At 62.0% G+C, this 17,684-nt stretch overlaps 12 protein-coding genes across 12 annotated transcripts; 5 read left to right on the top strand and 7 right to left on the bottom strand.

Annotated features, from left to right (window-relative positions):
- Positions 1-92: 92 nt before the first annotated feature.
- OT_ostta16g00960 (Patatin/Phospholipase A2-related) lies at positions 93-4,270 on the bottom strand (the record flags this gene model as incomplete). The annotated part of the gene is made up of 3 exons (XM_022985383.1): positions 93-3,155; positions 3,294-4,065; positions 4,158-4,270. 3 exons carry the CDS (start codon positions 4,268-4,270, stop codon positions 93-95), a joined length of 3,948 nt encoding a protein of 1,315 aa, XP_022840311.1.
- Positions 4,271-4,514: 244 nt separating this feature from the next.
- Positions 4,515-6,218, top strand: OT_ostta16g00950 (Smr protein/MutS2 C-terminal; the record flags this gene model as incomplete). Its single annotated transcript, XM_003083495.2, has 1 exon — positions 4,515-6,218. The coding sequence occupies one exon, from the start codon at positions 4,515-4,517 to the stop codon at positions 6,216-6,218; it is 1,704 nt and encodes a 567-aa protein (XP_003083543.2).
- A 122-nt stretch (positions 6,219-6,340) lies between these two features.
- Positions 6,341-7,561, bottom strand: OT_ostta16g00940 (Methyltransferase domain; the record flags this gene model as incomplete). The annotated part of the gene is made up of 1 exon (XM_003083494.1): positions 6,341-7,561. The coding sequence occupies one exon, from the start codon at positions 7,559-7,561 to the stop codon at positions 6,341-6,343; it is 1,221 nt and encodes a 406-aa protein (XP_003083542.1).
- A 27-nt stretch (positions 7,562-7,588) lies between these two features.
- OT_ostta16g00930 (Alternative oxidase) lies at positions 7,589-9,106 on the top strand (the record flags this gene model as incomplete). The annotated part of the gene is made up of 1 exon (XM_003083493.1): positions 7,589-9,106. One exon carries the CDS (start codon positions 7,589-7,591, stop codon positions 9,104-9,106), a length of 1,518 nt encoding a protein of 505 aa, XP_003083541.1.
- A 141-nt stretch (positions 9,107-9,247) lies between these two features.
- Positions 9,248-9,877, top strand: OT_ostta16g00920 (EF-Hand 1, calcium-binding site; the record flags this gene model as incomplete). Its single annotated transcript, XM_003083492.1, has 1 exon — positions 9,248-9,877. The coding sequence occupies one exon, from the start codon at positions 9,248-9,250 to the stop codon at positions 9,875-9,877; it is 630 nt and encodes a 209-aa protein (XP_003083540.1).
- A 65-nt stretch (positions 9,878-9,942) lies between these two features.
- Positions 9,943-10,920, bottom strand: OT_ostta16g00910 (Diacylglycerol acyltransferase; the record flags this gene model as incomplete). Its single annotated transcript, XM_003083491.1, has 1 exon — positions 9,943-10,920. One exon carries the CDS (start codon positions 10,918-10,920, stop codon positions 9,943-9,945), a length of 978 nt encoding a protein of 325 aa, XP_003083539.1.
- A 251-nt stretch (positions 10,921-11,171) lies between these two features.
- Positions 11,172-12,518, top strand: OT_ostta16g00900 (unnamed product; the record flags this gene model as incomplete). The annotated part of the gene is made up of 1 exon (XM_003083490.1): positions 11,172-12,518. The coding sequence occupies one exon, from the start codon at positions 11,172-11,174 to the stop codon at positions 12,516-12,518; it is 1,347 nt and encodes a 448-aa protein (XP_003083538.1).
- A 123-nt stretch (positions 12,519-12,641) lies between these two features.
- OT_ostta16g00890 (unnamed product) lies at positions 12,642-12,870 on the bottom strand (the record flags this gene model as incomplete). The annotated part of the gene is made up of 2 exons (XM_022985352.1): positions 12,642-12,800; positions 12,835-12,870. The coding sequence occupies 2 exons, from the start codon at positions 12,868-12,870 to the stop codon at positions 12,642-12,644; spliced, it is 195 nt and encodes a 64-aa protein (XP_022840310.1).
- A 208-nt stretch (positions 12,871-13,078) lies between these two features.
- Positions 13,079-13,447, bottom strand: OT_ostta16g00880 (Nucleotide-binding, alpha-beta plait; the record flags this gene model as incomplete). The annotated part of the gene is made up of 1 exon (XM_003083489.1): positions 13,079-13,447. One exon carries the CDS (start codon positions 13,445-13,447, stop codon positions 13,079-13,081), a length of 369 nt encoding a protein of 122 aa, XP_003083537.1.
- A 167-nt stretch (positions 13,448-13,614) lies between these two features.
- On the bottom strand, positions 13,615-14,610 carry OT_ostta16g00870 (PBS lyase HEAT-like repeat; the record flags this gene model as incomplete). The annotated part of the gene is made up of 1 exon (XM_003083488.1): positions 13,615-14,610. The coding sequence occupies one exon, from the start codon at positions 14,608-14,610 to the stop codon at positions 13,615-13,617; it is 996 nt and encodes a 331-aa protein (XP_003083536.1).
- Positions 14,611-14,913: 303 nt separating this feature from the next.
- Positions 14,914-16,461, top strand: OT_ostta16g00860 (Quinonprotein alcohol dehydrogenase-like superfamily; the record flags this gene model as incomplete). The annotated part of the gene is made up of 1 exon (XM_022985336.1): positions 14,914-16,461. The coding sequence occupies one exon, from the start codon at positions 14,914-14,916 to the stop codon at positions 16,459-16,461; it is 1,548 nt and encodes a 515-aa protein (XP_022840309.1).
- A 62-nt stretch (positions 16,462-16,523) lies between these two features.
- OT_ostta16g00850 (START-like domain) lies at positions 16,524-17,591 on the bottom strand (the record flags this gene model as incomplete). The annotated part of the gene is made up of 1 exon (XM_003083485.2): positions 16,524-17,591. The coding sequence occupies one exon, from the start codon at positions 17,589-17,591 to the stop codon at positions 16,524-16,526; it is 1,068 nt and encodes a 355-aa protein (XP_003083533.2).
- Positions 17,592-17,684: the final 93 nt, after the last annotated feature.

The raw sequence follows: 17,684 nt of genomic DNA, 5'->3' as shown, positions 1-17,684 counted from the left end.
TCAAAGAATGAATGTCGCGCGCGGCGCGAGCGCGACGTCGCGAGAGCGCGGAAGTAAAAGTGTGCGTCATACAATACAAAGCGCGGCGGCGGCTACATCGCCGCGTCCTGCGCGTCTATTCGTCGTTTCTGTTTCGGCGCCGGGGTCCACGTCGGATCGGTGGACGCCAGTGAATTCGTTCTCAGGAGCAATCGAGCGGTTGACGAGGAGAAATCGTCGTCATCTGAGAAATCAGCGGCGGTTATGAGCTGCGGGCTGGTATCGTCCGGACTCGTCGCGTCATCGACGGATTCAGAGGCAATCGATTCTCGAGAGTTGTTCGCGCTCGGATGGAGCAATCGACGGGGCTTTTGAAGCGCCGTGAGCCCGCCTCGGATTTGCGAGCCTTGTTCGAGCAAGAGCGCCACCTCAGGATTTTCCGATTTCCACTCTCTAACCATCTTCAATCCGTGTTCGTAGCCGAGCCGGATGATGGAGTTATACTTCGCGAACTCCAAGATACCGACGTGCGATACGGCGGGACGGACGTACACGTCGATGTCCTCCAAACGCGTCTGATGCTTCACCGTATCGGTGACGAACGGGAGCTGGCCTTGCATGTCAGCCATGGTTGGAATGCGATGCCCGCCGCCGAGCCATCGGGGAAGGAGCGATCGAAGAAGTAACCACGTCCCACTGATACCATCGCCCCAGGGCACGAGCTTTTGTCCGTCCAATCCCTCACCGGCGACATCGATGGCGATGACGTAGTGCGCACCGAGCGCGCGCATGACATCGATGGGAAGGTTGTTCACGTATCCGCCGTCGACGAGCACGTGCATGCTCTGTTCGCGATCCTGTTCGGTGTCGCACACGGGCGGAAGGAATCCAACGAGGGCCATGCTCGCTCGGATATATCGCCACAGCGTACCATTTCTATGTACGATCGGCATGCACGAGATCAAGTCGAGCGTGCAGCAAAAGAACGGCAGCCAGCAGTCTTCAATCTTCGTTTCGCCGAGCACCAGACTGAGAGATCGGTTCATGCCCCAGCCCGTGAAGTAACTCACGACCGGGAGCGTCAAGTCCATGAATTGTCCCCAGGCGCTGGACATCTCCTTGGCAAATTTTGTGACCATGGCGCGTACGAGAAGTGCGCTCGGATCTCGCGCGTACATGCCGCCGACCATGGCGCCGATTGACGTGCCACCGACGGCGTCGATGGGCACTCCCTCCTGCTCCAACGCTGCGAGCACACCGACGTGGGCCAAACCACGCGCGCCACCGCCGCCCAGGACGAGACCAACAGTGAGTTCGCGAAGCGATCGAGCGAGACGCGCAGCGTGCGACGGGATGAGCCCAGAGGCGTGATGCATGGCGATGTGATGATGCCTCTGGACGCTGAATGCCGTGAGCCAGGACTTGGTATCGTCGGGCGTCACTTCGGCGTCTTGGTGCAGCAAAACGAGCTCACGCTGAGCAAGTAAGACGCGCTGGAGTTGCGTGTCACCCTGACCGTGGAGTAAACGGGCCTGCAACGTCTGACCCTCGGTTGCAGTCGGCGGTTGATCGCTTGCGCTCGCGACGAGCAAAATGGTGTCGCTGTGCCTTGCACACTGCGCGCACCAAGGCGAAGGGAACGGATCACCCTTCAAAATCACGACGTCATACGCCGATTCGAGCTGCGAGAGCCAGTGTGCGGTTGCCTCTTGCGAAAGCGGACCCACCGTGGCTTGTCCGAGCTCGGCCAATCGGCACGCCGAATCCACCGTCCTTGCGCGGCACACCTTGCTGAGAGCGAATGCCAAGGAATAACAGAACTCGTCCAAGTGCACGGCGGCGCCTTCGGTGACGGGAATGACGGAGACAACCTTTGGCGCGCCAGACGGCTTGTGCGAGAGATTGAGTCCCGGAATTGTGGGTGCACCGTGCGAGGTTGACATTGCTATGCCTCGATTCGCCTGACGCAAGCCCAAGCCGCGAGCTAGCCGCACGAACGTCGTCGGTGCGGCTAACGCGAGAGTGTCTAATCCCGCAGCTGAGACCCAAACAACCTGTGAGTCTCTGACTGCGCGCGCGACAAACTTGGGGACCGGTCCGCCGGTCAAGCACGGGCGTCTTGATCGAGGCATTGTCGCGACAGGACGTGCAGCCGTGGATTCCATGAGCACCGAGTCTTCCCCGGTCGCCTCTCCGGGATTCACCGCCAAACCCGGCGCCGATAACGTGGAAGCAACGCCAGAGATCTTGCTGCTTTTGGACTTTCGCCACTTGAACATGTTGTGCGACGAGTTCGCCCGATGCAGGCTCGGTTCCTCCATCTGTTCGCGCAAGCTTCCGGTCACGACAATGTGCACGCCGCCCTCTCGGTGAGATAACGCCTCGCCAGCCTCGAGCATTTCCATTTCCGTCCCGCATCGATCCCAAATGAATGAGCTTGGCGCCTCTCGCAAGCGACGCGCGAGTTCGACCGCGATCTTACGAGTTACGTGCGGATGAGCTCGACCTAGTCGTGCGAGAGCGCTCATGGGAAGTAAAGCCACCACCGCGCCGCTTGCGCCGGCTCGAATGGTTAAACCGCTTCGCTGACCGATTAGAAGTAAGTGAGAACCGACGACGTCTCCGACAGACGCGGTGAAAATCGGCGCCTCGGACGCTCGATTCAATCGTCGAGGTGAGTTTGGTAGCGGAGGTCTGCGTGGAGAGCCGCGCGCGCCGAGTGCCGTCGACCCAGAGTAAGCCTCCAGCGAACCGCGCTCGACGATGAGCGCCACCGGCGACGCACCCTGTTGTAACACCACCGAACCGCCCGGAATCACTCGTGCCTCGATGGTAATGCTCGACAACGATTTGGGGTCCCCTGCAGAGACGGATTTCTGCTCGCGACTGGAGAAGAACCCGCCGATCTTCTTCGCCGCGCTCACCGACGTGCGCTTTCTGTATCCATTTCGCTCTAAAGCAGCGATGACCTCGCTGGTGTCGATGTCGTTCGCCACATCTTTATCGAGAAATCGCGCCAGGGCGGTATCACACGCGAGCGGCTCTTCCACATCGTTGCTTGGTGAGCGCACGTCTCGGCTCTCTCTCTCGTGCACCCAAAGCGCTTTCATATCTGACATCATGTCGAGATACTTGCACACCGCCGCGAATCCCCCAGCGAGTCTCAACGCGATACCCTGCGTTCCTAACGTGAATCCGACGCACTCGTGATAGTCCGTCATGCTCACGACCGCCAAGACGCATCCTCGATGAGCTCCGCGCACGAAGACGCGCGCGCGATCTCGCCTCTTCGGCGTCTCGTCTTCAGAACTTACCATCAAACGCACGCGCACGCGCTCGTCATCGTCGCCGGCTTCGCTCGTCGCATTTTCGTACGTATTCACGTTCGGCTTCGGCTCGGTGTTCTCATTCGTCACGTCCTCCGCTGGCGCATCCGTGGGAACGTGTTCTAAAATGTCCATGAAAGAATTCAGGCACGTTCCAGGACGCGAGCACCGCGTCGACATCGATCCTCGTCCGTGAATCTCCTCCTCCGCGCTCGCCTCAATCTGACCCGTCAATTCAACCTCACCGTCAACCAAAATCACGAGCGCGTCACGCCGCTCGAACGTGCTCGATCGCTCTCGAGCTCGAACGACCACCGTCTTCGCCTTGCCACGCAGCGTCTCCAAAGCAGCCGGGCTCATCCCTCGACACACCGAGCACGCGCGCATCGCATCCAGCGTGGGATCGGCGATCAAATCACTCTCACCCCGCGCTGAGTTCGACGCTAAACCGTGCGCCGACATCGCCTCTTGCAGATCCTCCTCTGTCTTGTGCAGAGCGCTCAAACCGTCGCCTCGAATATCCTTCAAACGCGCCTTCAGTTTCGTCTGCATTCGATAATCTCGCCAAATCTTCACCGCCTGTCGCATTCGTCGAGGTTGTCGAGGCATATCGAACAGCTTCAGCGACACGCTCTGGAACGCCCGAATCTTGTACTCCTCCAGCAACATGTCTCGGAGCTCATTCGAGCGCCGCGACGCCGCCTCGCGAAGCTCTTTCAATCGCCGAATCGCTCGAATCGCGCGCTTGAGCAAGAAAAACCTACGCACACTCGTGGGAATCGCGACATTCGTCAGTTCCGCGTCTCACCGTCCCGCACGTCGAGCTCGCGTCGCGTGTCCATCCCCGCGCACCTCACGACGTAATACGCCACCGCCGCGCACGCGAGCGCCGTCACCCCTCGATCGACGCCGTACGCGCCCACTAACACCGCCGCCAGGAACACCAACTGCTCTCGACGCAACATGACCTCGCTCGCGTCCGTCCGCGACCGCTCCGGGCGTCACGAATCGTTCGTCGATGTTGATTTCTGTGACGCGAACGGTTCCAATCCGACGCGAATCTTCCCGGTTTCGCCCCCCCCGCGCACGCGCACGCGGTGGACGTCACGCGCGCGCGTGCGACACCACTGGACGCGTCCACGCGCGTCGCACGCGCGCGCGCACGCGTCGAACGTCGCGCACTGACGTCAGTGCACGACGCGCACGTCGATGTCGGTCCACCCACCGGCGCACTTCTTCGGTCTCTTTCTCACGGACGAGGCCCAGCGCGCGGTGTGGCGCGCGGTGAAAGACCTCGTGGGAACGTCGTGTGAACCCCCCGGGACGAAGCGCGCCGGAGATCACGTGACGCTGCTGTACGAACCGGAAGGAGATGATTTGGAAACGTGCATGGCTTTGACGCGAAACGCGCGCGGGATGGACGACATGCGGGTGAGAGCGACGCACGCGTGCGCGCGGGAGAAGAGCTTGGTGCTGTGTGTTTCGATGGATTTGTTGCCGAGCTTGGTGCCGTATCCGACGAGCGCGTACCCGCACGTGAGTGTTTTCTGCCCGACGGAGGACGCGTGGAGCGATTTAGGACGGTTGGCGGCGGAGGATTACGCGAACGGAAACGCGTTGGATTTAGCGGCGATCGGTGAAGATTTGGATTTGGAGGTGAGATTGGGAGTGAAGTTTCGTAACGGGGCGATTTACTTCGGTGAAGACGATTGGGATGGGGGGGAGAGTAAGGAGGAGAGTTCGGGGACGCGGCCGGTTGGATTGGAGTCGCCGTGTGAGGCCGAGCTGAGCGTGGGGCGAGAGACGGCGGCGTCGCGAGCGACTTCGATGGGTTCGGAGTACGCGGTGCGAACAGCGGAGACGCCACCGATGAGGGAGCAACCGGGGCCGTCGTCGAGCAGAAGGGAGCTGAATGAGGAAGAGAAGAAGAATAAGATTCGGCGTGAATATCTTCAGCTGTGCGAAATGTTCGAGGTGCATCATCCGGAGTTGGTGAAGACGACGTTCGTGAAGCACGGTTTTGACATGGAGAAGACGGCACAGGATCTCTTGACGCAGATGACACTGGACACGGAAGGCTTTTGCGACGAAGTCGATTACTATGATGATTATGAAGAGGAAGATTACTACGAGGAAGATTACGAGAACGAATTCGTCACGGACGACAAGAAGCACGCGATGCAAGAGCGAAAAGCCGTGGACATATCACTCAACCAAGGTATGCTAGACGATTGGAAGGCGCGGAACGAGGCGCGAGGAAGAGAGGAGGCGCGACGAAAGGAGGCGCGGAACAACGAACAGGCAGACGCGGTCAAGCGCGCATTGTTCGCTGGCGGCGCGGCGTTGCATAGCAATCTTCGTCCGAACTACAACAACGGTACCGAGGTCGGTCTCGCCGCGCGGCGGTGGCGGACGCTCCAAGGCCCGGGCGCGGAGACGGTTCGCGCCAGGAAGTATGCTAAGGATTCGAAGGTAGCGTCCTGGCAGCACTCTCGTCTCAGAGACCTCTCCGAGGAGTTGGCTCGTCTGAAGTTGCGACGCGATCGCGGTGATAGAGAGGCGGCTGAGAAGATTCAACAGAAAATTATCCTTCGAGAAGCCATCAAGGACCTGGGTCGAGCCTCGGACGAGCCTGAGCCAGAGGTTGACGCCAGATATAACCGCGTCCTTGATTTCCACGGATACGATCGCATGTCCGCCATCGCGTACCTTGAGCGCGAATTGATCAGTTGCGCCCCGATGTTGACGAGCGATTGGACGATGAAGCTCATCACGGGGAGAGGCAAACATAGCATGGGTGGGCGCGTGATCCACGGTGAGATCATGCGTAGGTTGCGTCGTTACGGCATTGCCTTCGAAGAGTACACCGCGCACATCATAATCCGCGCATCAGCGAGCATCACTGGCCAATGAAAGAGTCGAACGATTCAGCTGCATGTAATACACGACGAACTATTCATTTATTCGGCATCGATGAAGTATGTCTGCTCTACGGTGCTAACGTGCCTACCCTCTACGGTGCTACATGGTTCCTACTACTTTGGCAGCGCGTACACAGTCACCACGACTGATTTCGTCACCTCACGCGTAACGCCGCCCACGGCGCGGCGCACTGCGTCTTCGCTCTCAGCGTGGTGCCCAGACGGACCCATGAAGATTAAGTCGACGACGTCATCTTCGGAAAGCGACATCGTCTGCCGAATCTCACGTTCGCTCTCAATCTCAAATCCTGCGTCGCGCATTGCGCTATCCACGCGCTCACCCTTGTCTTTCTCGACGCCGAGAACCACAACACCGTCACCACGCACTTCGCGAAGCTCCGACATGTGATCTGAATTCGCTCGAGCGACGACGACGCGTCCACCCGGGCGAAGTACGCGCGCGAGCTCGATTGGCGACCTCGGCGCAAACACGCTCATCGCCACGTCCAACGACGCGTCCTCCAGCGGGAGACTTCTCGAGCAATCCACGACAGCGACGTGAACATCACGACCCAACCGTCGCGCGGTGAAATCACACGCGTCCTTTGAGGCGTCCATCGCGAGCAGCTCCAAATTCACCGCTCCGCCGTCTCTCGCCATCGCTCGCACGACGTCGGCGTAATACCCTTCCCCGCACCCAAAATCACCCACTCTCAACGCCCGCGAAGGCGTCACCGTCGGTCGCACCCCATCAGTATCTCGGGAAGTGATTGGGCGCTCGTGATGCCCTGACTTGACTTCTCGCGGCCGCCGCTTCTTCGCCAACCGTCTCGCGCGCGGCGTCGACGGCGTCGCGCGCGACCCCCCCTCCGCGCCCGAGCACGCGTCCAAATCGTCACCGACCGTTTTCAAATCACCACTCGAACCATCACCATTCGCGATCGACGCATCACCGACATCATCGACATCGTCCTCGATCCGTCTCAAAACTTCCTCCGCGACGGCTGCGCTCACGTCCGCGTACCGTCCTCTTCCTAAAAACCTCGCTCGCGCCCGGAGCTGCCCTCGCGAATCCCCCCGCACCTTTGACGACGAACACAGGTGCACGTACCCGCTCCGCGCGCGATCGCGCGCGTGTCCGCGCGCGCACGCGAGCGTTTCGTCCGCGCGAGCGAACAGGAGCGATTCACGAAATCCCGCCTTGACGCACGTCGCGCACGTCCACGGCGTCGCTCGCGCGCTCGATGCGTGCCTCGTCGTGCCCGTCGTCGAATCGTCGCGTCTCGCGGACGACGCGGCGACGAGAGCGACGCGCAGGGGACGCGCGCTCGACATTTCCCGACGCGTCGGTCTGTAACGGTCATGCCGCTCGCCGCCGTCGCGCGCGTCGCGCGCGCGCGGCATCGCGTCGAGCGGTCCACGGACGCGGGCGGGACGATCTCGAGGCGCTCGATCCGCCCTCGGCGTCCTCGGCGAGGACGGACCGCGGTCGCGGTGGAATCATCGAAGGATGCTTCATCGAGCTCGAAAACGTCCCCGGACGATGCGTCGCGGCGTGACGGCGCGCGAAAGACGTCCTCGGTGTACCCCGAAGACGTCTCGGACGCGTTCGACCGCGCGGTGAGCGAAGAGGGTCGTAGATCGATCGTGGAAGTGACGAACGTGGACGAGCTCAGGGAGCGCGCGCGCGCGGAGCGGAAGCAGCTCGCGGCGACGGAGTTGGCGCTCGCCGCGGCGGTGTTGGCGCGGAAACAAGAATCGTTTGATTCTATGGATGAGTTTTGCTCGTACGGGTACATCGCGTCGGTGAAGGGGGTGTACATCGACGTCTCGCGGAACGAGGTGCCGAAGGGGTTCGCGCAGACGGCGTCAGAGAATTTTGCGAGAGAGATGCGGGAGATGGTGGCGTTTATCGATCCGGATTTGGACGAATCAGACGGACGAACGACGATGCCGAAAGAGTTGCGAGTGAAGTTGGAGGCGCTGCGATTGGACTCGGACGCGATTTGGGAGCGCGAGAAAAACCGTCCAGAGGTGCCCGCGCCTTGGCTGTTAAAGGCGCCCTATCTCGCGTTGTGCTTCATGTTGGATAAACTTTTCGACGAGACGAAACCGGTTCAACGGTTTTGGTTTTTAGAAACCGTGGCGCGGATGCCGTATTACAGTTATACCGCGGCGCTTACGTTTTACGAAATTCTAGGATGGTATCGCGGCGGCGCGGAGCTGCGAAAGATCCACTTCGCGGAGGAATGGAACGAGTACCATCACCTGCTGATCATGGAGTCCCTAGGGGGAGACGTGTCGTGGCGCGATCGCTTCTTGGGTCAGCACGCAGCGCTCGTGTATTACGGCGTACTGATTTTGCTTTGGTTTATGTCGCCTGCGCTGGCGTATAATTTTTCAGAATTGATCGAAGCGCACGCGGTTGATACGTACGCCCAGTTCGTCGATCAGAACGCCGAACTCTTGAAAACCATGCCCGCACCGAGAATCGCCGTGGAGTATTACGAAGGCGCTGATCTGTACCTATTTGATGAGTTTCAAACCGCGCGGGAGGTGCGCACGCGTCGGCCGAGAATCCGCACCTTGTACGACGTCTTCAGCAACATCCGAGACGACGAAGGCGAGCACGTGAGCACGATGAACGCGTGTCAAAAAGAAGATGCCGCAGTGAGCTCACCCAACTCGGTCAATGCCAAGACGGCTGCGATCAGTGCTCTGATCACCGCTCAATACGTCTTCACTCGTTTCGCCGAGATTCGAGGAGGGCTCGGTGGCGAGCTCCTCGACGACCTCCTCGTCGACGACACCATTCTCGACGATGCCAACGCTGGCATCTTAGACGCCATCCTCCGCGCCGTCGACGCACTCTTCCTGTAACACCAGCATTACACCGCGCCACATTCGCGCGACGCCGTCGCTTCGTCAGAGTCGGTTACCCAATATGAAAATCACCCGTGATCAACACGTCTTCCCCTCACAACCCACGCGCGTCTTCCCCCGACTCGCGCTTCGAAAGTGATGACCATATGCGCTGCGTGTGGCGTCGACGACGACTCACACGACCGCGCCGACGCGCGATTACTGAAGAAGACACATTTCCGTTCGGGACAAATCAGAGTCCTTCGGGACGTGTTCCACCGAGTGGCCAAATCCGACGATAAGATCGACTTCAAGGAGTTCCAGCTCGCGTTATACGGCGACGCGGGCGATGAGAAGTCGAGCGATTTGTTCAGCGAGCGAATTTTCGCGTGTTTCGACGCGAGAGGCGACGGGACGGTGAGCTTTGAGGAGTTTGTGGTCGGTTTAGACGTGTTTCACCCGGACGCGAGCGTCGAGGATAAGACGGCGTTCGCGTTTCGAGTGTACGATTTACGAGGGGTCGGGGCGATCAATCGGGAGGATGTCCGGAAGATGCTCGAGGCGGTGCTCAGGCAGTCGCGCGCGATGTCGCTGACGAAGGAGATGACGGAGTCGGTGCTCGATAAGACGTTTGAGGACTGCGACTTGAACAAAAACGGAACCATTTCTCTGAGTGAGTTCCAGATCTTGGTGAAGAAGAACGATAGGATCATCGCGAACATGACGATGGAGAACTTAGCGTCGCTAACGAAGAGGTACCCGGAGTTTTTGTTTGCAGATTACAGTTAGTGTGTTGGCGTTCGGATCAATCCATTGTAAAATATTCGTACCACTTTCGTCTTCATCGCGTTCGATCAGCACACGACGAGGTCGACGTCGGCATACCCGTGTGCAGATTTGTGTCGGTCGTACAGCGAACGCATAGCGACGATGAACTCGTCAAGCTTTGCCTGCACCTCCTCGCGACTCGGATTGTCGTTTTGCGTGGTCTCGATGAGCTCGCCAACCACCGTGTGCAGAGGGGTAGCGTACGGAATGGGCGTGAACCACTTTCCCCAAAAAACCATGGGTGCGAAAGAAAACGTTTTCGAGAACCAATTTGCAACGGACGTCGGCACCAACGGCGGACCGAGTCGCCAGTACTTGTACGCCCGCGTCTGCCCAAACGTGTACGCCGGCACGAGTGCCGCGCCCGTCTGTATCGCAATCTTCACGAACCCGTACCTTCGCTTGAGATACAGCGTCTCAACCCCTCTCTCCATCGCCATGCACTCCGCCACCCCACCCGGCACGATCACGCACGTCGAACCGTCGCTTAACATACTCGTCATCCGCCTTCGAGATATCGGTTCCAATCCCAACCACGTCCACAGGTGTCGCACCAACGGGACGTGAAATATCGCCCCCGACGCCAACGCTCGCGAATTCATCGACGCAGCGTGATTCATCCCCCTCGCCTCGATCCCATCTTCATCGAACATGAAGTAATCCGCGAACGCGATCACCGAGAGCGGCAGCGCTCCGTGCGGCTCCAAACCCACCAACCGCCCGACACCCTTCCGAGCACCCTTCAGGTACGCCTCCTCGTTCTCAAACGTCAACGCGCACGGGAAATACGACTTCGCCGTGCGCGTGATCGCGCGCGCCAGCGTCACGCCCCAGCGCGGTCGGATGCGCCGCGGGACGACGCTCAAAGACATCAACGCGGCGAGCACCGTCATCGCGCGTCGTCGCTCGAGCGCGACGATCGCGACGACGACGACGACGACCAGGGCGTGGAACAACCCCAACCACACGAGCAGCACGCCGTGATCGACGATCGAGCGCGACATCGCCGCGGGGCGTCGATCGACCGCGAGTGCGGCGGCCGCGGGCGAACAAACGGTCGTGCGCTGGATGCGAACGGACTTTTTATGTTGTTGAAGATGGACCGTCACTTCTAAAAATATTCTTTACAGACGCGCGCGCGCGTCGACGGACGGCGCGGGGCGACGGTGGAGGCTCGGACGGGGCGATGCGCGCGTCTCGCGCGAGCGGCGTCGCGGCGCCCGGCCTCGGGCGGGTTCGCGTGAGCGCGACGGAGATGAATGAGATGCGACTTCGCGCCGGTGGACAGTGGGACGCGGGCGCGCTCGAGACGACGGTGACGACGGCATCGGACGATGCCGAGGAGCGAAGGCGGCGGGAGACGGCTCGGCGGGAGCGCATGCGCGTCGCAGACGCGGCGCGGGCGGCGCGGCGCGCACGCGCGGAGGCTGCGGACGCGGAGGCGGACGGACCGAGGCGGACGCTTCGAGAGGACGAGGACGACGCGGCGAGACGCGCGGCTGCGGCGAAGCTCGAGGACGATCTTCCGGGCGTGCGCGAGATGAATTCGATGGTTTTGTTCGGTAAAGTGATGATGACCAGGGACGCGCAGATTGAGGAAAAGCGCGTCGCGCGATTGAAGGCTGACGAGGAGCGAAGACGCCTCGATGAATCGATGGAGCGCGAGCGCGTGGACGCCATGAAGCGCGCCGAGATCCGCGAGATCGAGCGCTCAAAGGAGATGCGAAGAGGCGCTGAAACAATTCGCGAGCAAATCGCCGAGCGCGAACGCGACCGCGCGAATGAGGTAGCCGAGCTCGAACGCGAGGCGCTCAAACGTAAGGAGGACGTCGAACGCGCCATCGCGTCGGACGTCGCGGACAAACAGCGCAAACGCGAGGACGTGATCAAGCTCTTCGAACAAATCGACGCCGAAAATCGTGAACAGATCAAGCGCAAGGCCGAGGTCGAGCGCGCCGAGCGCGAGGCGGACGAGCGAGCGATGGAGTATCTCAGATTGAAGGACGAGCGAGACGCCGCGAAAGCCGCGGAGGAGGAGGCGCAACGTCGCGAGAGAGAGCTCGAGACCGCGCGCTTACGCTCGTTACAAGAAAAGTACATCGATGGGCGCGCCGAGCGCGATCTCATGCGAGCACGCAAGCTCCAGGACGATCACGAGCGCGCGATGCGCGCGAAGGAGGCGACTGAACGCGACAAGCGACGCCAAATGTTACTCGACCTCTCCGCGGCGCGCGTCGCCCAGCATGAGGACAAGGTTCGCACGCGCGAACGCGAGAAAGAACTCGAACGCATCGATGCCGAGCGCGTTCGTCGCGAACACGCGGTGCAGGTCGAGGCTGAGCGTCAACGAGACGCCGAGCGCCGAGCCGCGAACGTCGCGCACAAGCTCCACGTCATCGGTCAAATCGAAGCGAACGACGAGGCGAAGCGACGCACAAAGCTCAGCGCCGCCGCGGACGCCGCCGAAGAGCGCGCGCGCGCGCGTCGCGAGCGTGACACGCTCGAGATGATCCGCGCGCGTAAGATTAAGGAGCTCGAAAACGCTCGCGTCCCGGCCAAATACGTCGTCGAGCTCAAGTCCAAGAAGACCACGTGCGCGTGATCGCTCGCATCACCACCGCGTGCAAACGACACCGAGGCATCGCCATCATCGTCGCGCGCGCCGCGCCGCGCGCGTCATCTCGCGGACGCCCGTCGCGTCGCCGCTCGCGTCCCGCTCGCGTCGTCACCCGTCTCGCTCCATCCGTCCATCCGAGCCCCCATCGCGCGTCCCCATCCACGGTCCCGCGAACGACGACACGGGCGATACCGACGCCGACGCGGACGTCGCCGCGGCGCCTCGAAGTTTCTTCAGGTCGTGCTCCGGGAGCGACCACACGTGCGCCTGCAACGCGCCCGCCCACAGAATGATCGCCGGCGACGTACGCGCGGTACGACCCGGTGGTCGGACCCATCGAGTTCGTCGCGGGCGTCACGCGATCGCGCGCGTCGCGCGCGTCTCGATGTGTCGCGACGTCGCGCGTCGCGCGCGGGCGACGACAATTTCGCGTAATAATACAACAGACGCGGTCGACGCTCCCGCCCGCCTCGCGCGCCTCGCGGGCGTCGCACGCGTCCTACACACAGACTCCATCGCGACGAACGGCGCTGCGTCGCTCGACATCATCGCTGGTCGCCCGTGACCCCGTGCGTCTCCTGCAGCCGCCGCGTCTCCTCCCGTTTCTTTTCCACGCTCTCCCGCATCCTCGCGGATTGATGATACATCACGATCAGGTACCTATTCGCGACGTTGAACCCACTGAGGTGTTCGCACGCCGTCTTGGCGTCCCAGATGTCCTCGTACACGACGTACGCGGTGCCTTTTGTGTTTTTTTGTGAACCCAGACGAATTTGTCTCAGCGCTCCAAACTTGCCGAAGATCTCGTGCATGTCCTCGCTCGTGACGTTAAACGGTAGGTTCCGGACGTACAGTATTCGGTTCACCTCGGGCGGGAGTCTGGAGGTGAGTTGACGCGACGACGTGGACGTCATGACGCGTTGGATTGTGAGGAGGGTTCGCGCGCGCGAGACGGAGAACGCGCTCGAGGAACGCGTGCGCGATGCGCGATGCGTCGAGCGCGGGCGATCGGGTGCGCGATGAAAACGTGCGTGTTACATGATGGATGTTTCGATCGCGACGTCGATGGGGTGCGCGCGCGCTACGTGCCGATCACGGCGACGGTTCCGTCGACGCCGATGAAGACGTTGTCTTGCTCGGCGCGCATGATGCTCAGGGCAACCTCGCAGGATTCGGCGATGATCGGCTCGGGATCTTTAGCGAACGTCTCGAGATAATCTTTGGTGCTCGGGTGGGCGATGGAGCCCAGAGCTTCGGCGGCCTCGTGGCGAACCATCGGGTGCTCGCGCGCGTCCTCCAGGCATCGCACGAGCGCGTCGCGGGCGCCAGGTGAGGCGCTCTGTAACTGACCCAAGACGTAGCACACCTCGTGCTTCAATAACGCACTCTCAGACGTCGCCAAGACGCGTCCGAGGACGTCGGCGCACGCATCCGATGAACTCGCCGACGCGTACGACGCGTTGCGCAACGCGAACATCGCGCCGTACCTCGCGTACATATCCTCCGTATCATCCAGCACCACACGCTCGAGCGTCTCCATGGGCGTCGACGCCGCCATCGCCGGCACCGGATCCACGCTCAAGTACGGCGTCGCACCGCTCTCATCGTCGCCATCGACGACGCGTTCGTTCGCGCTCGCCCGTTCCTTGGCGCTCCCCACCGTCGATCCCGTGTCCACGCTCCCGCTCTTCAGCTTTCTCAGCGCCAAGCTCGCCGTCTCCGACACCTCCCGCGTAGACGACCCACACGCTCGCGTCAACGCGTCGATCGCTCTCGATTCACGCCTCGCCATCGCGCCCAGCGCCTCGGCGCACTCGTGTCGCACCATGCCATCCTCGCCCTCGTCCTCCATCACCTCGATCAACCGCTCGATCGCTCGTCCCGCCCGCATCTGTCCGAGCGCGAACGCGCACTCGTGTCGCAACAGCGCCGAGGGCTCGACCGAGGCGTCGAGCGCGTCGAGCAAGGCGTCCACCGATCGGTCGTCACCGAGCGACCGCAGGCGAAACAGCGCGGTAAAACGCGCCTCCATGGGCAGCGCGCGATCGCGCAGCGCGCGCGCGGCGTCGACGGCCATGCGAGACGTTTTTACGCCCCCGTCGCGGTCGCGCGCGAGGCCGCGGGACGCGCGGGCGTGGACGGGACGTGCGACAATGACGTCATCGTTGCCGGCGGCGGGCGCGCGAGGACACGATGCGGCGTCGATGCGCGCGTCGTTCGACGGACGCGCGCGCGTCGTCGTTCGACGGACGCGACGTGAGCGGATTGGAAAAAAATTCACGCGCGCGGGGGGGGGCGGCGAGACGCGCGCGCGCGCGATGTCGTGGGCGATGGAAGTCGAAACGTCGACGTGCGCGCGCATCGCGGGACATCGCGACGCATGGCGCCGCCGGGCGCGCGATCGTCCTCGGTCGCGGCGACGAGCGCGTACGCGGCGGATGATTTCGTCCCGGCGCGTCGACAGAGCGTGCGTGTGCGCGGATCGGGCGACGCGAGCGATGCGGGTGGGATGTCTCCGGCGAGGTCGATGTCTGACTCGTTCGAGGTGCACGCGCTGTGCGTCGGCGAACGCGCGATCTCGTGCGCGGGGGCGAGCGCGGCGACGCCGGGCGACGCCGTCGTCGCGTTCGCGCCGCGCTCGGGCGAAAGTAGAGGCGGTTCGATCGAGAAAATGATCGTTTGGCGGCGCGCGGATGGGTTCGGCGGGTTTCGCTCGTGCGCGACGGCGAGCGAGGCGAACGACGTCGCGTGCGGGGCTATCGATGGGAGAGTTGTGGTGTATAGATTAGGGTTCGATAGGTTCGGGAACGTCGCGAGCGCGGCGCTGATTCGGACGCTGGGTGCGAGCGGTTCCGCCCCGGCGCGGCGGTTGGCGACGGTTCGATGCGGACGCGGCGAGACGTTTTTAATCGCGTGCACGGGAGACGGTGGGCGGGTTTTGCGCGTCTGGGGAGGTGAGACGTACGACGAGATTATTAATGATACCGCGGGGAAGGGGTTCGCGTCTGGGAGCGATAAAACGTGGATCGGGACCTCGAGCGCGTACGCGAAGACGAGCGACTCGTCGTTTTGCGCGACTTCGTTCGATCGTAAGAGTTTGATGTGCGTCGAAGTCGGCGCGAACGGCTCGTGTAAGTTAGCGTGGCGATCGCGCAGGGAACCAGGTCGTGGGATATTCCTCGCCGGTGCGGCGGTGATCGAGCGCGGGGGGGTTAAATCGTCAAGGGCGGTCGCGACGTGTTCGTGCGCCGAAATGGTTTCGGGCACGACGTACGCGGCGCCCGACTCAACCATCAAACTCGTCATCGTCGACGCCGAGGACGGCTCCGAGTTCGATAGGTTTCAAATCGAAGGTCTCGGCGCGTCGAACGTGTTCGTCGACTGTGGGTCACTCCAGGGCGTCGGATCGAATTTATTCCTCGCCTTGAGAGACGGCGCGGTGTGGGTCATCAATTCCGGAAACGGCGCGCTCGTGACGTCTTTGCACCCTCCACAAGATTTCGTGGACACCAGTGGGCATAAACGAACGCTTCCAAGTTTACTCGCCATCACGCCCTCGCGAGATGAGATGTACGGCGCCACCGCGGACGGCGGCGTCGTCAACGCGTGGAGAGTGGGCGTACCGAGGTACTGGAGCGCAAAGTCGCACAAGAATTTTCCAATCGCGTTCCGCGAGGCGGTGATCGCGCTATTGATGTGCGCCAAGAGAGCGGCGTCGTCTTCGACAGAGAGAGCGTTCCGCACGATGACGATATCGAACAAGACGAATGAGAGCGTCGTCAGTGGGGTGGACGGAAACTTTGAGCGACTCGCGCACGTCGAAGGGTTCTTCGACGTCGTCTTGAGTGAGCCGGCTCTGTTGGAGATGATCATAGCGCGCATGGCGAAATCGCAGTACGGATGCGACGTCGTGGATTCGTGCTATTGAAATTAGAAAACGATAGCGATTAGCGTGTACATAGAGATAGATTGGCGTCGGAGGAGTCGCGGTTACTTTTTCGGCGCGTCCAAAACATTTCTTAATCGAGCGACATTTTCCGCCTGATTCGGCGCCACCGCGTTCACCACCCACATCGGTAGGTGTCCCTTCGGATCAGCCTGGACGACGTAGTACAGCGTGGACCCTCCGGTCGCCGGATTTGGCGCAGCGTAGTATCCCGAGACTATAATCTTTCCTCGCACGTGTCCTTCCAACGGCGGCGCCACGGCGTTGATGACGCCGTTTTCCACCGACTGCGCCGCGACGACGACCGCCCCGTTCGGGAGTTTCATCGTCAGTTGTTCCCAAACGAAATCACGATCGCGTATGATGGACGGCAGCCTGAACGCCCCTCGTAGAATCGCGTGTCCCGGTCGACACCCGAGCGGATTGTTCGCGTCCGGCGCCTCCGCGCGCGTCCGCGGCACCGTCTCCAACGTCTCCATCGCCGGTTTTCGCGACGACATCCTCACCGTACGATCCCCACCGTCCGCAGATTCCCGTCCACCCCTGCCCGAGCGCTCCAATCGATCGAACAACTCCCCAAACTTGGGCGGTCCGTCCCCGCGCCCGAATCCCGGAAACCGTCTCGCCCGCGTCGCGCGCGCGCGTCCCTCCATCCCCTCTCCACCCCCCCCCCCCTCACTCCGCAACATATCATCATACAACCTATACGACAACACATCACCACCCTTAAACATCTCATCCAACGCCCTGAACCGGGCGTCGAACGCGCTCGCGTCGCTAAAAAACGCAAACACCTCATCCGCCGTCGCCCGCGTCTCGCACGTCCCCAGCACCTGATGCGCCCGCGACGTCGACGCGTCCGCGCTCGCGCGTAGAAACACCCGCGCCCCCCCCCGACCGCGCGTCTCGCGCCACCCATCGCCGTCGCTCGCCGCGAAGGCGTCGAAGAGCTTTCCGAGCAAATTCCCATCGCTCGTCGTCAACGCGCTTCCGTGCGCGTCGCCGTACGCCACCAACGCGTCGGCGGATTTCACATCGCGCGCGATCGTCCGCGCCGCGTCCGCGAGCGCGTCGAGGGCGTCGGCGGCGTCGTCGTCGCGCGCGTGCGCCATCGCGCGCGCGTGTGCGGGACGCCCCATAGTTTACATCCACGGAGACCATCACGGACCAACGACCGTGAACATCACGCGTGCCCCGAGATGGGT

The sequence above is a fragment of the Ostreococcus tauri genome (genome assembly GCF_000214015.3).
Source record: "Ostreococcus tauri WGS project CAID00000000 data, contig chromosome 16, whole genome shotgun sequence".
NCBI lineage: Eukaryota > Viridiplantae > Chlorophyta > Mamiellophyceae > Mamiellales > Bathycoccaceae > Ostreococcus > Ostreococcus tauri.
This window is presented reverse-complemented; position numbering and strand designations above follow the sequence as displayed.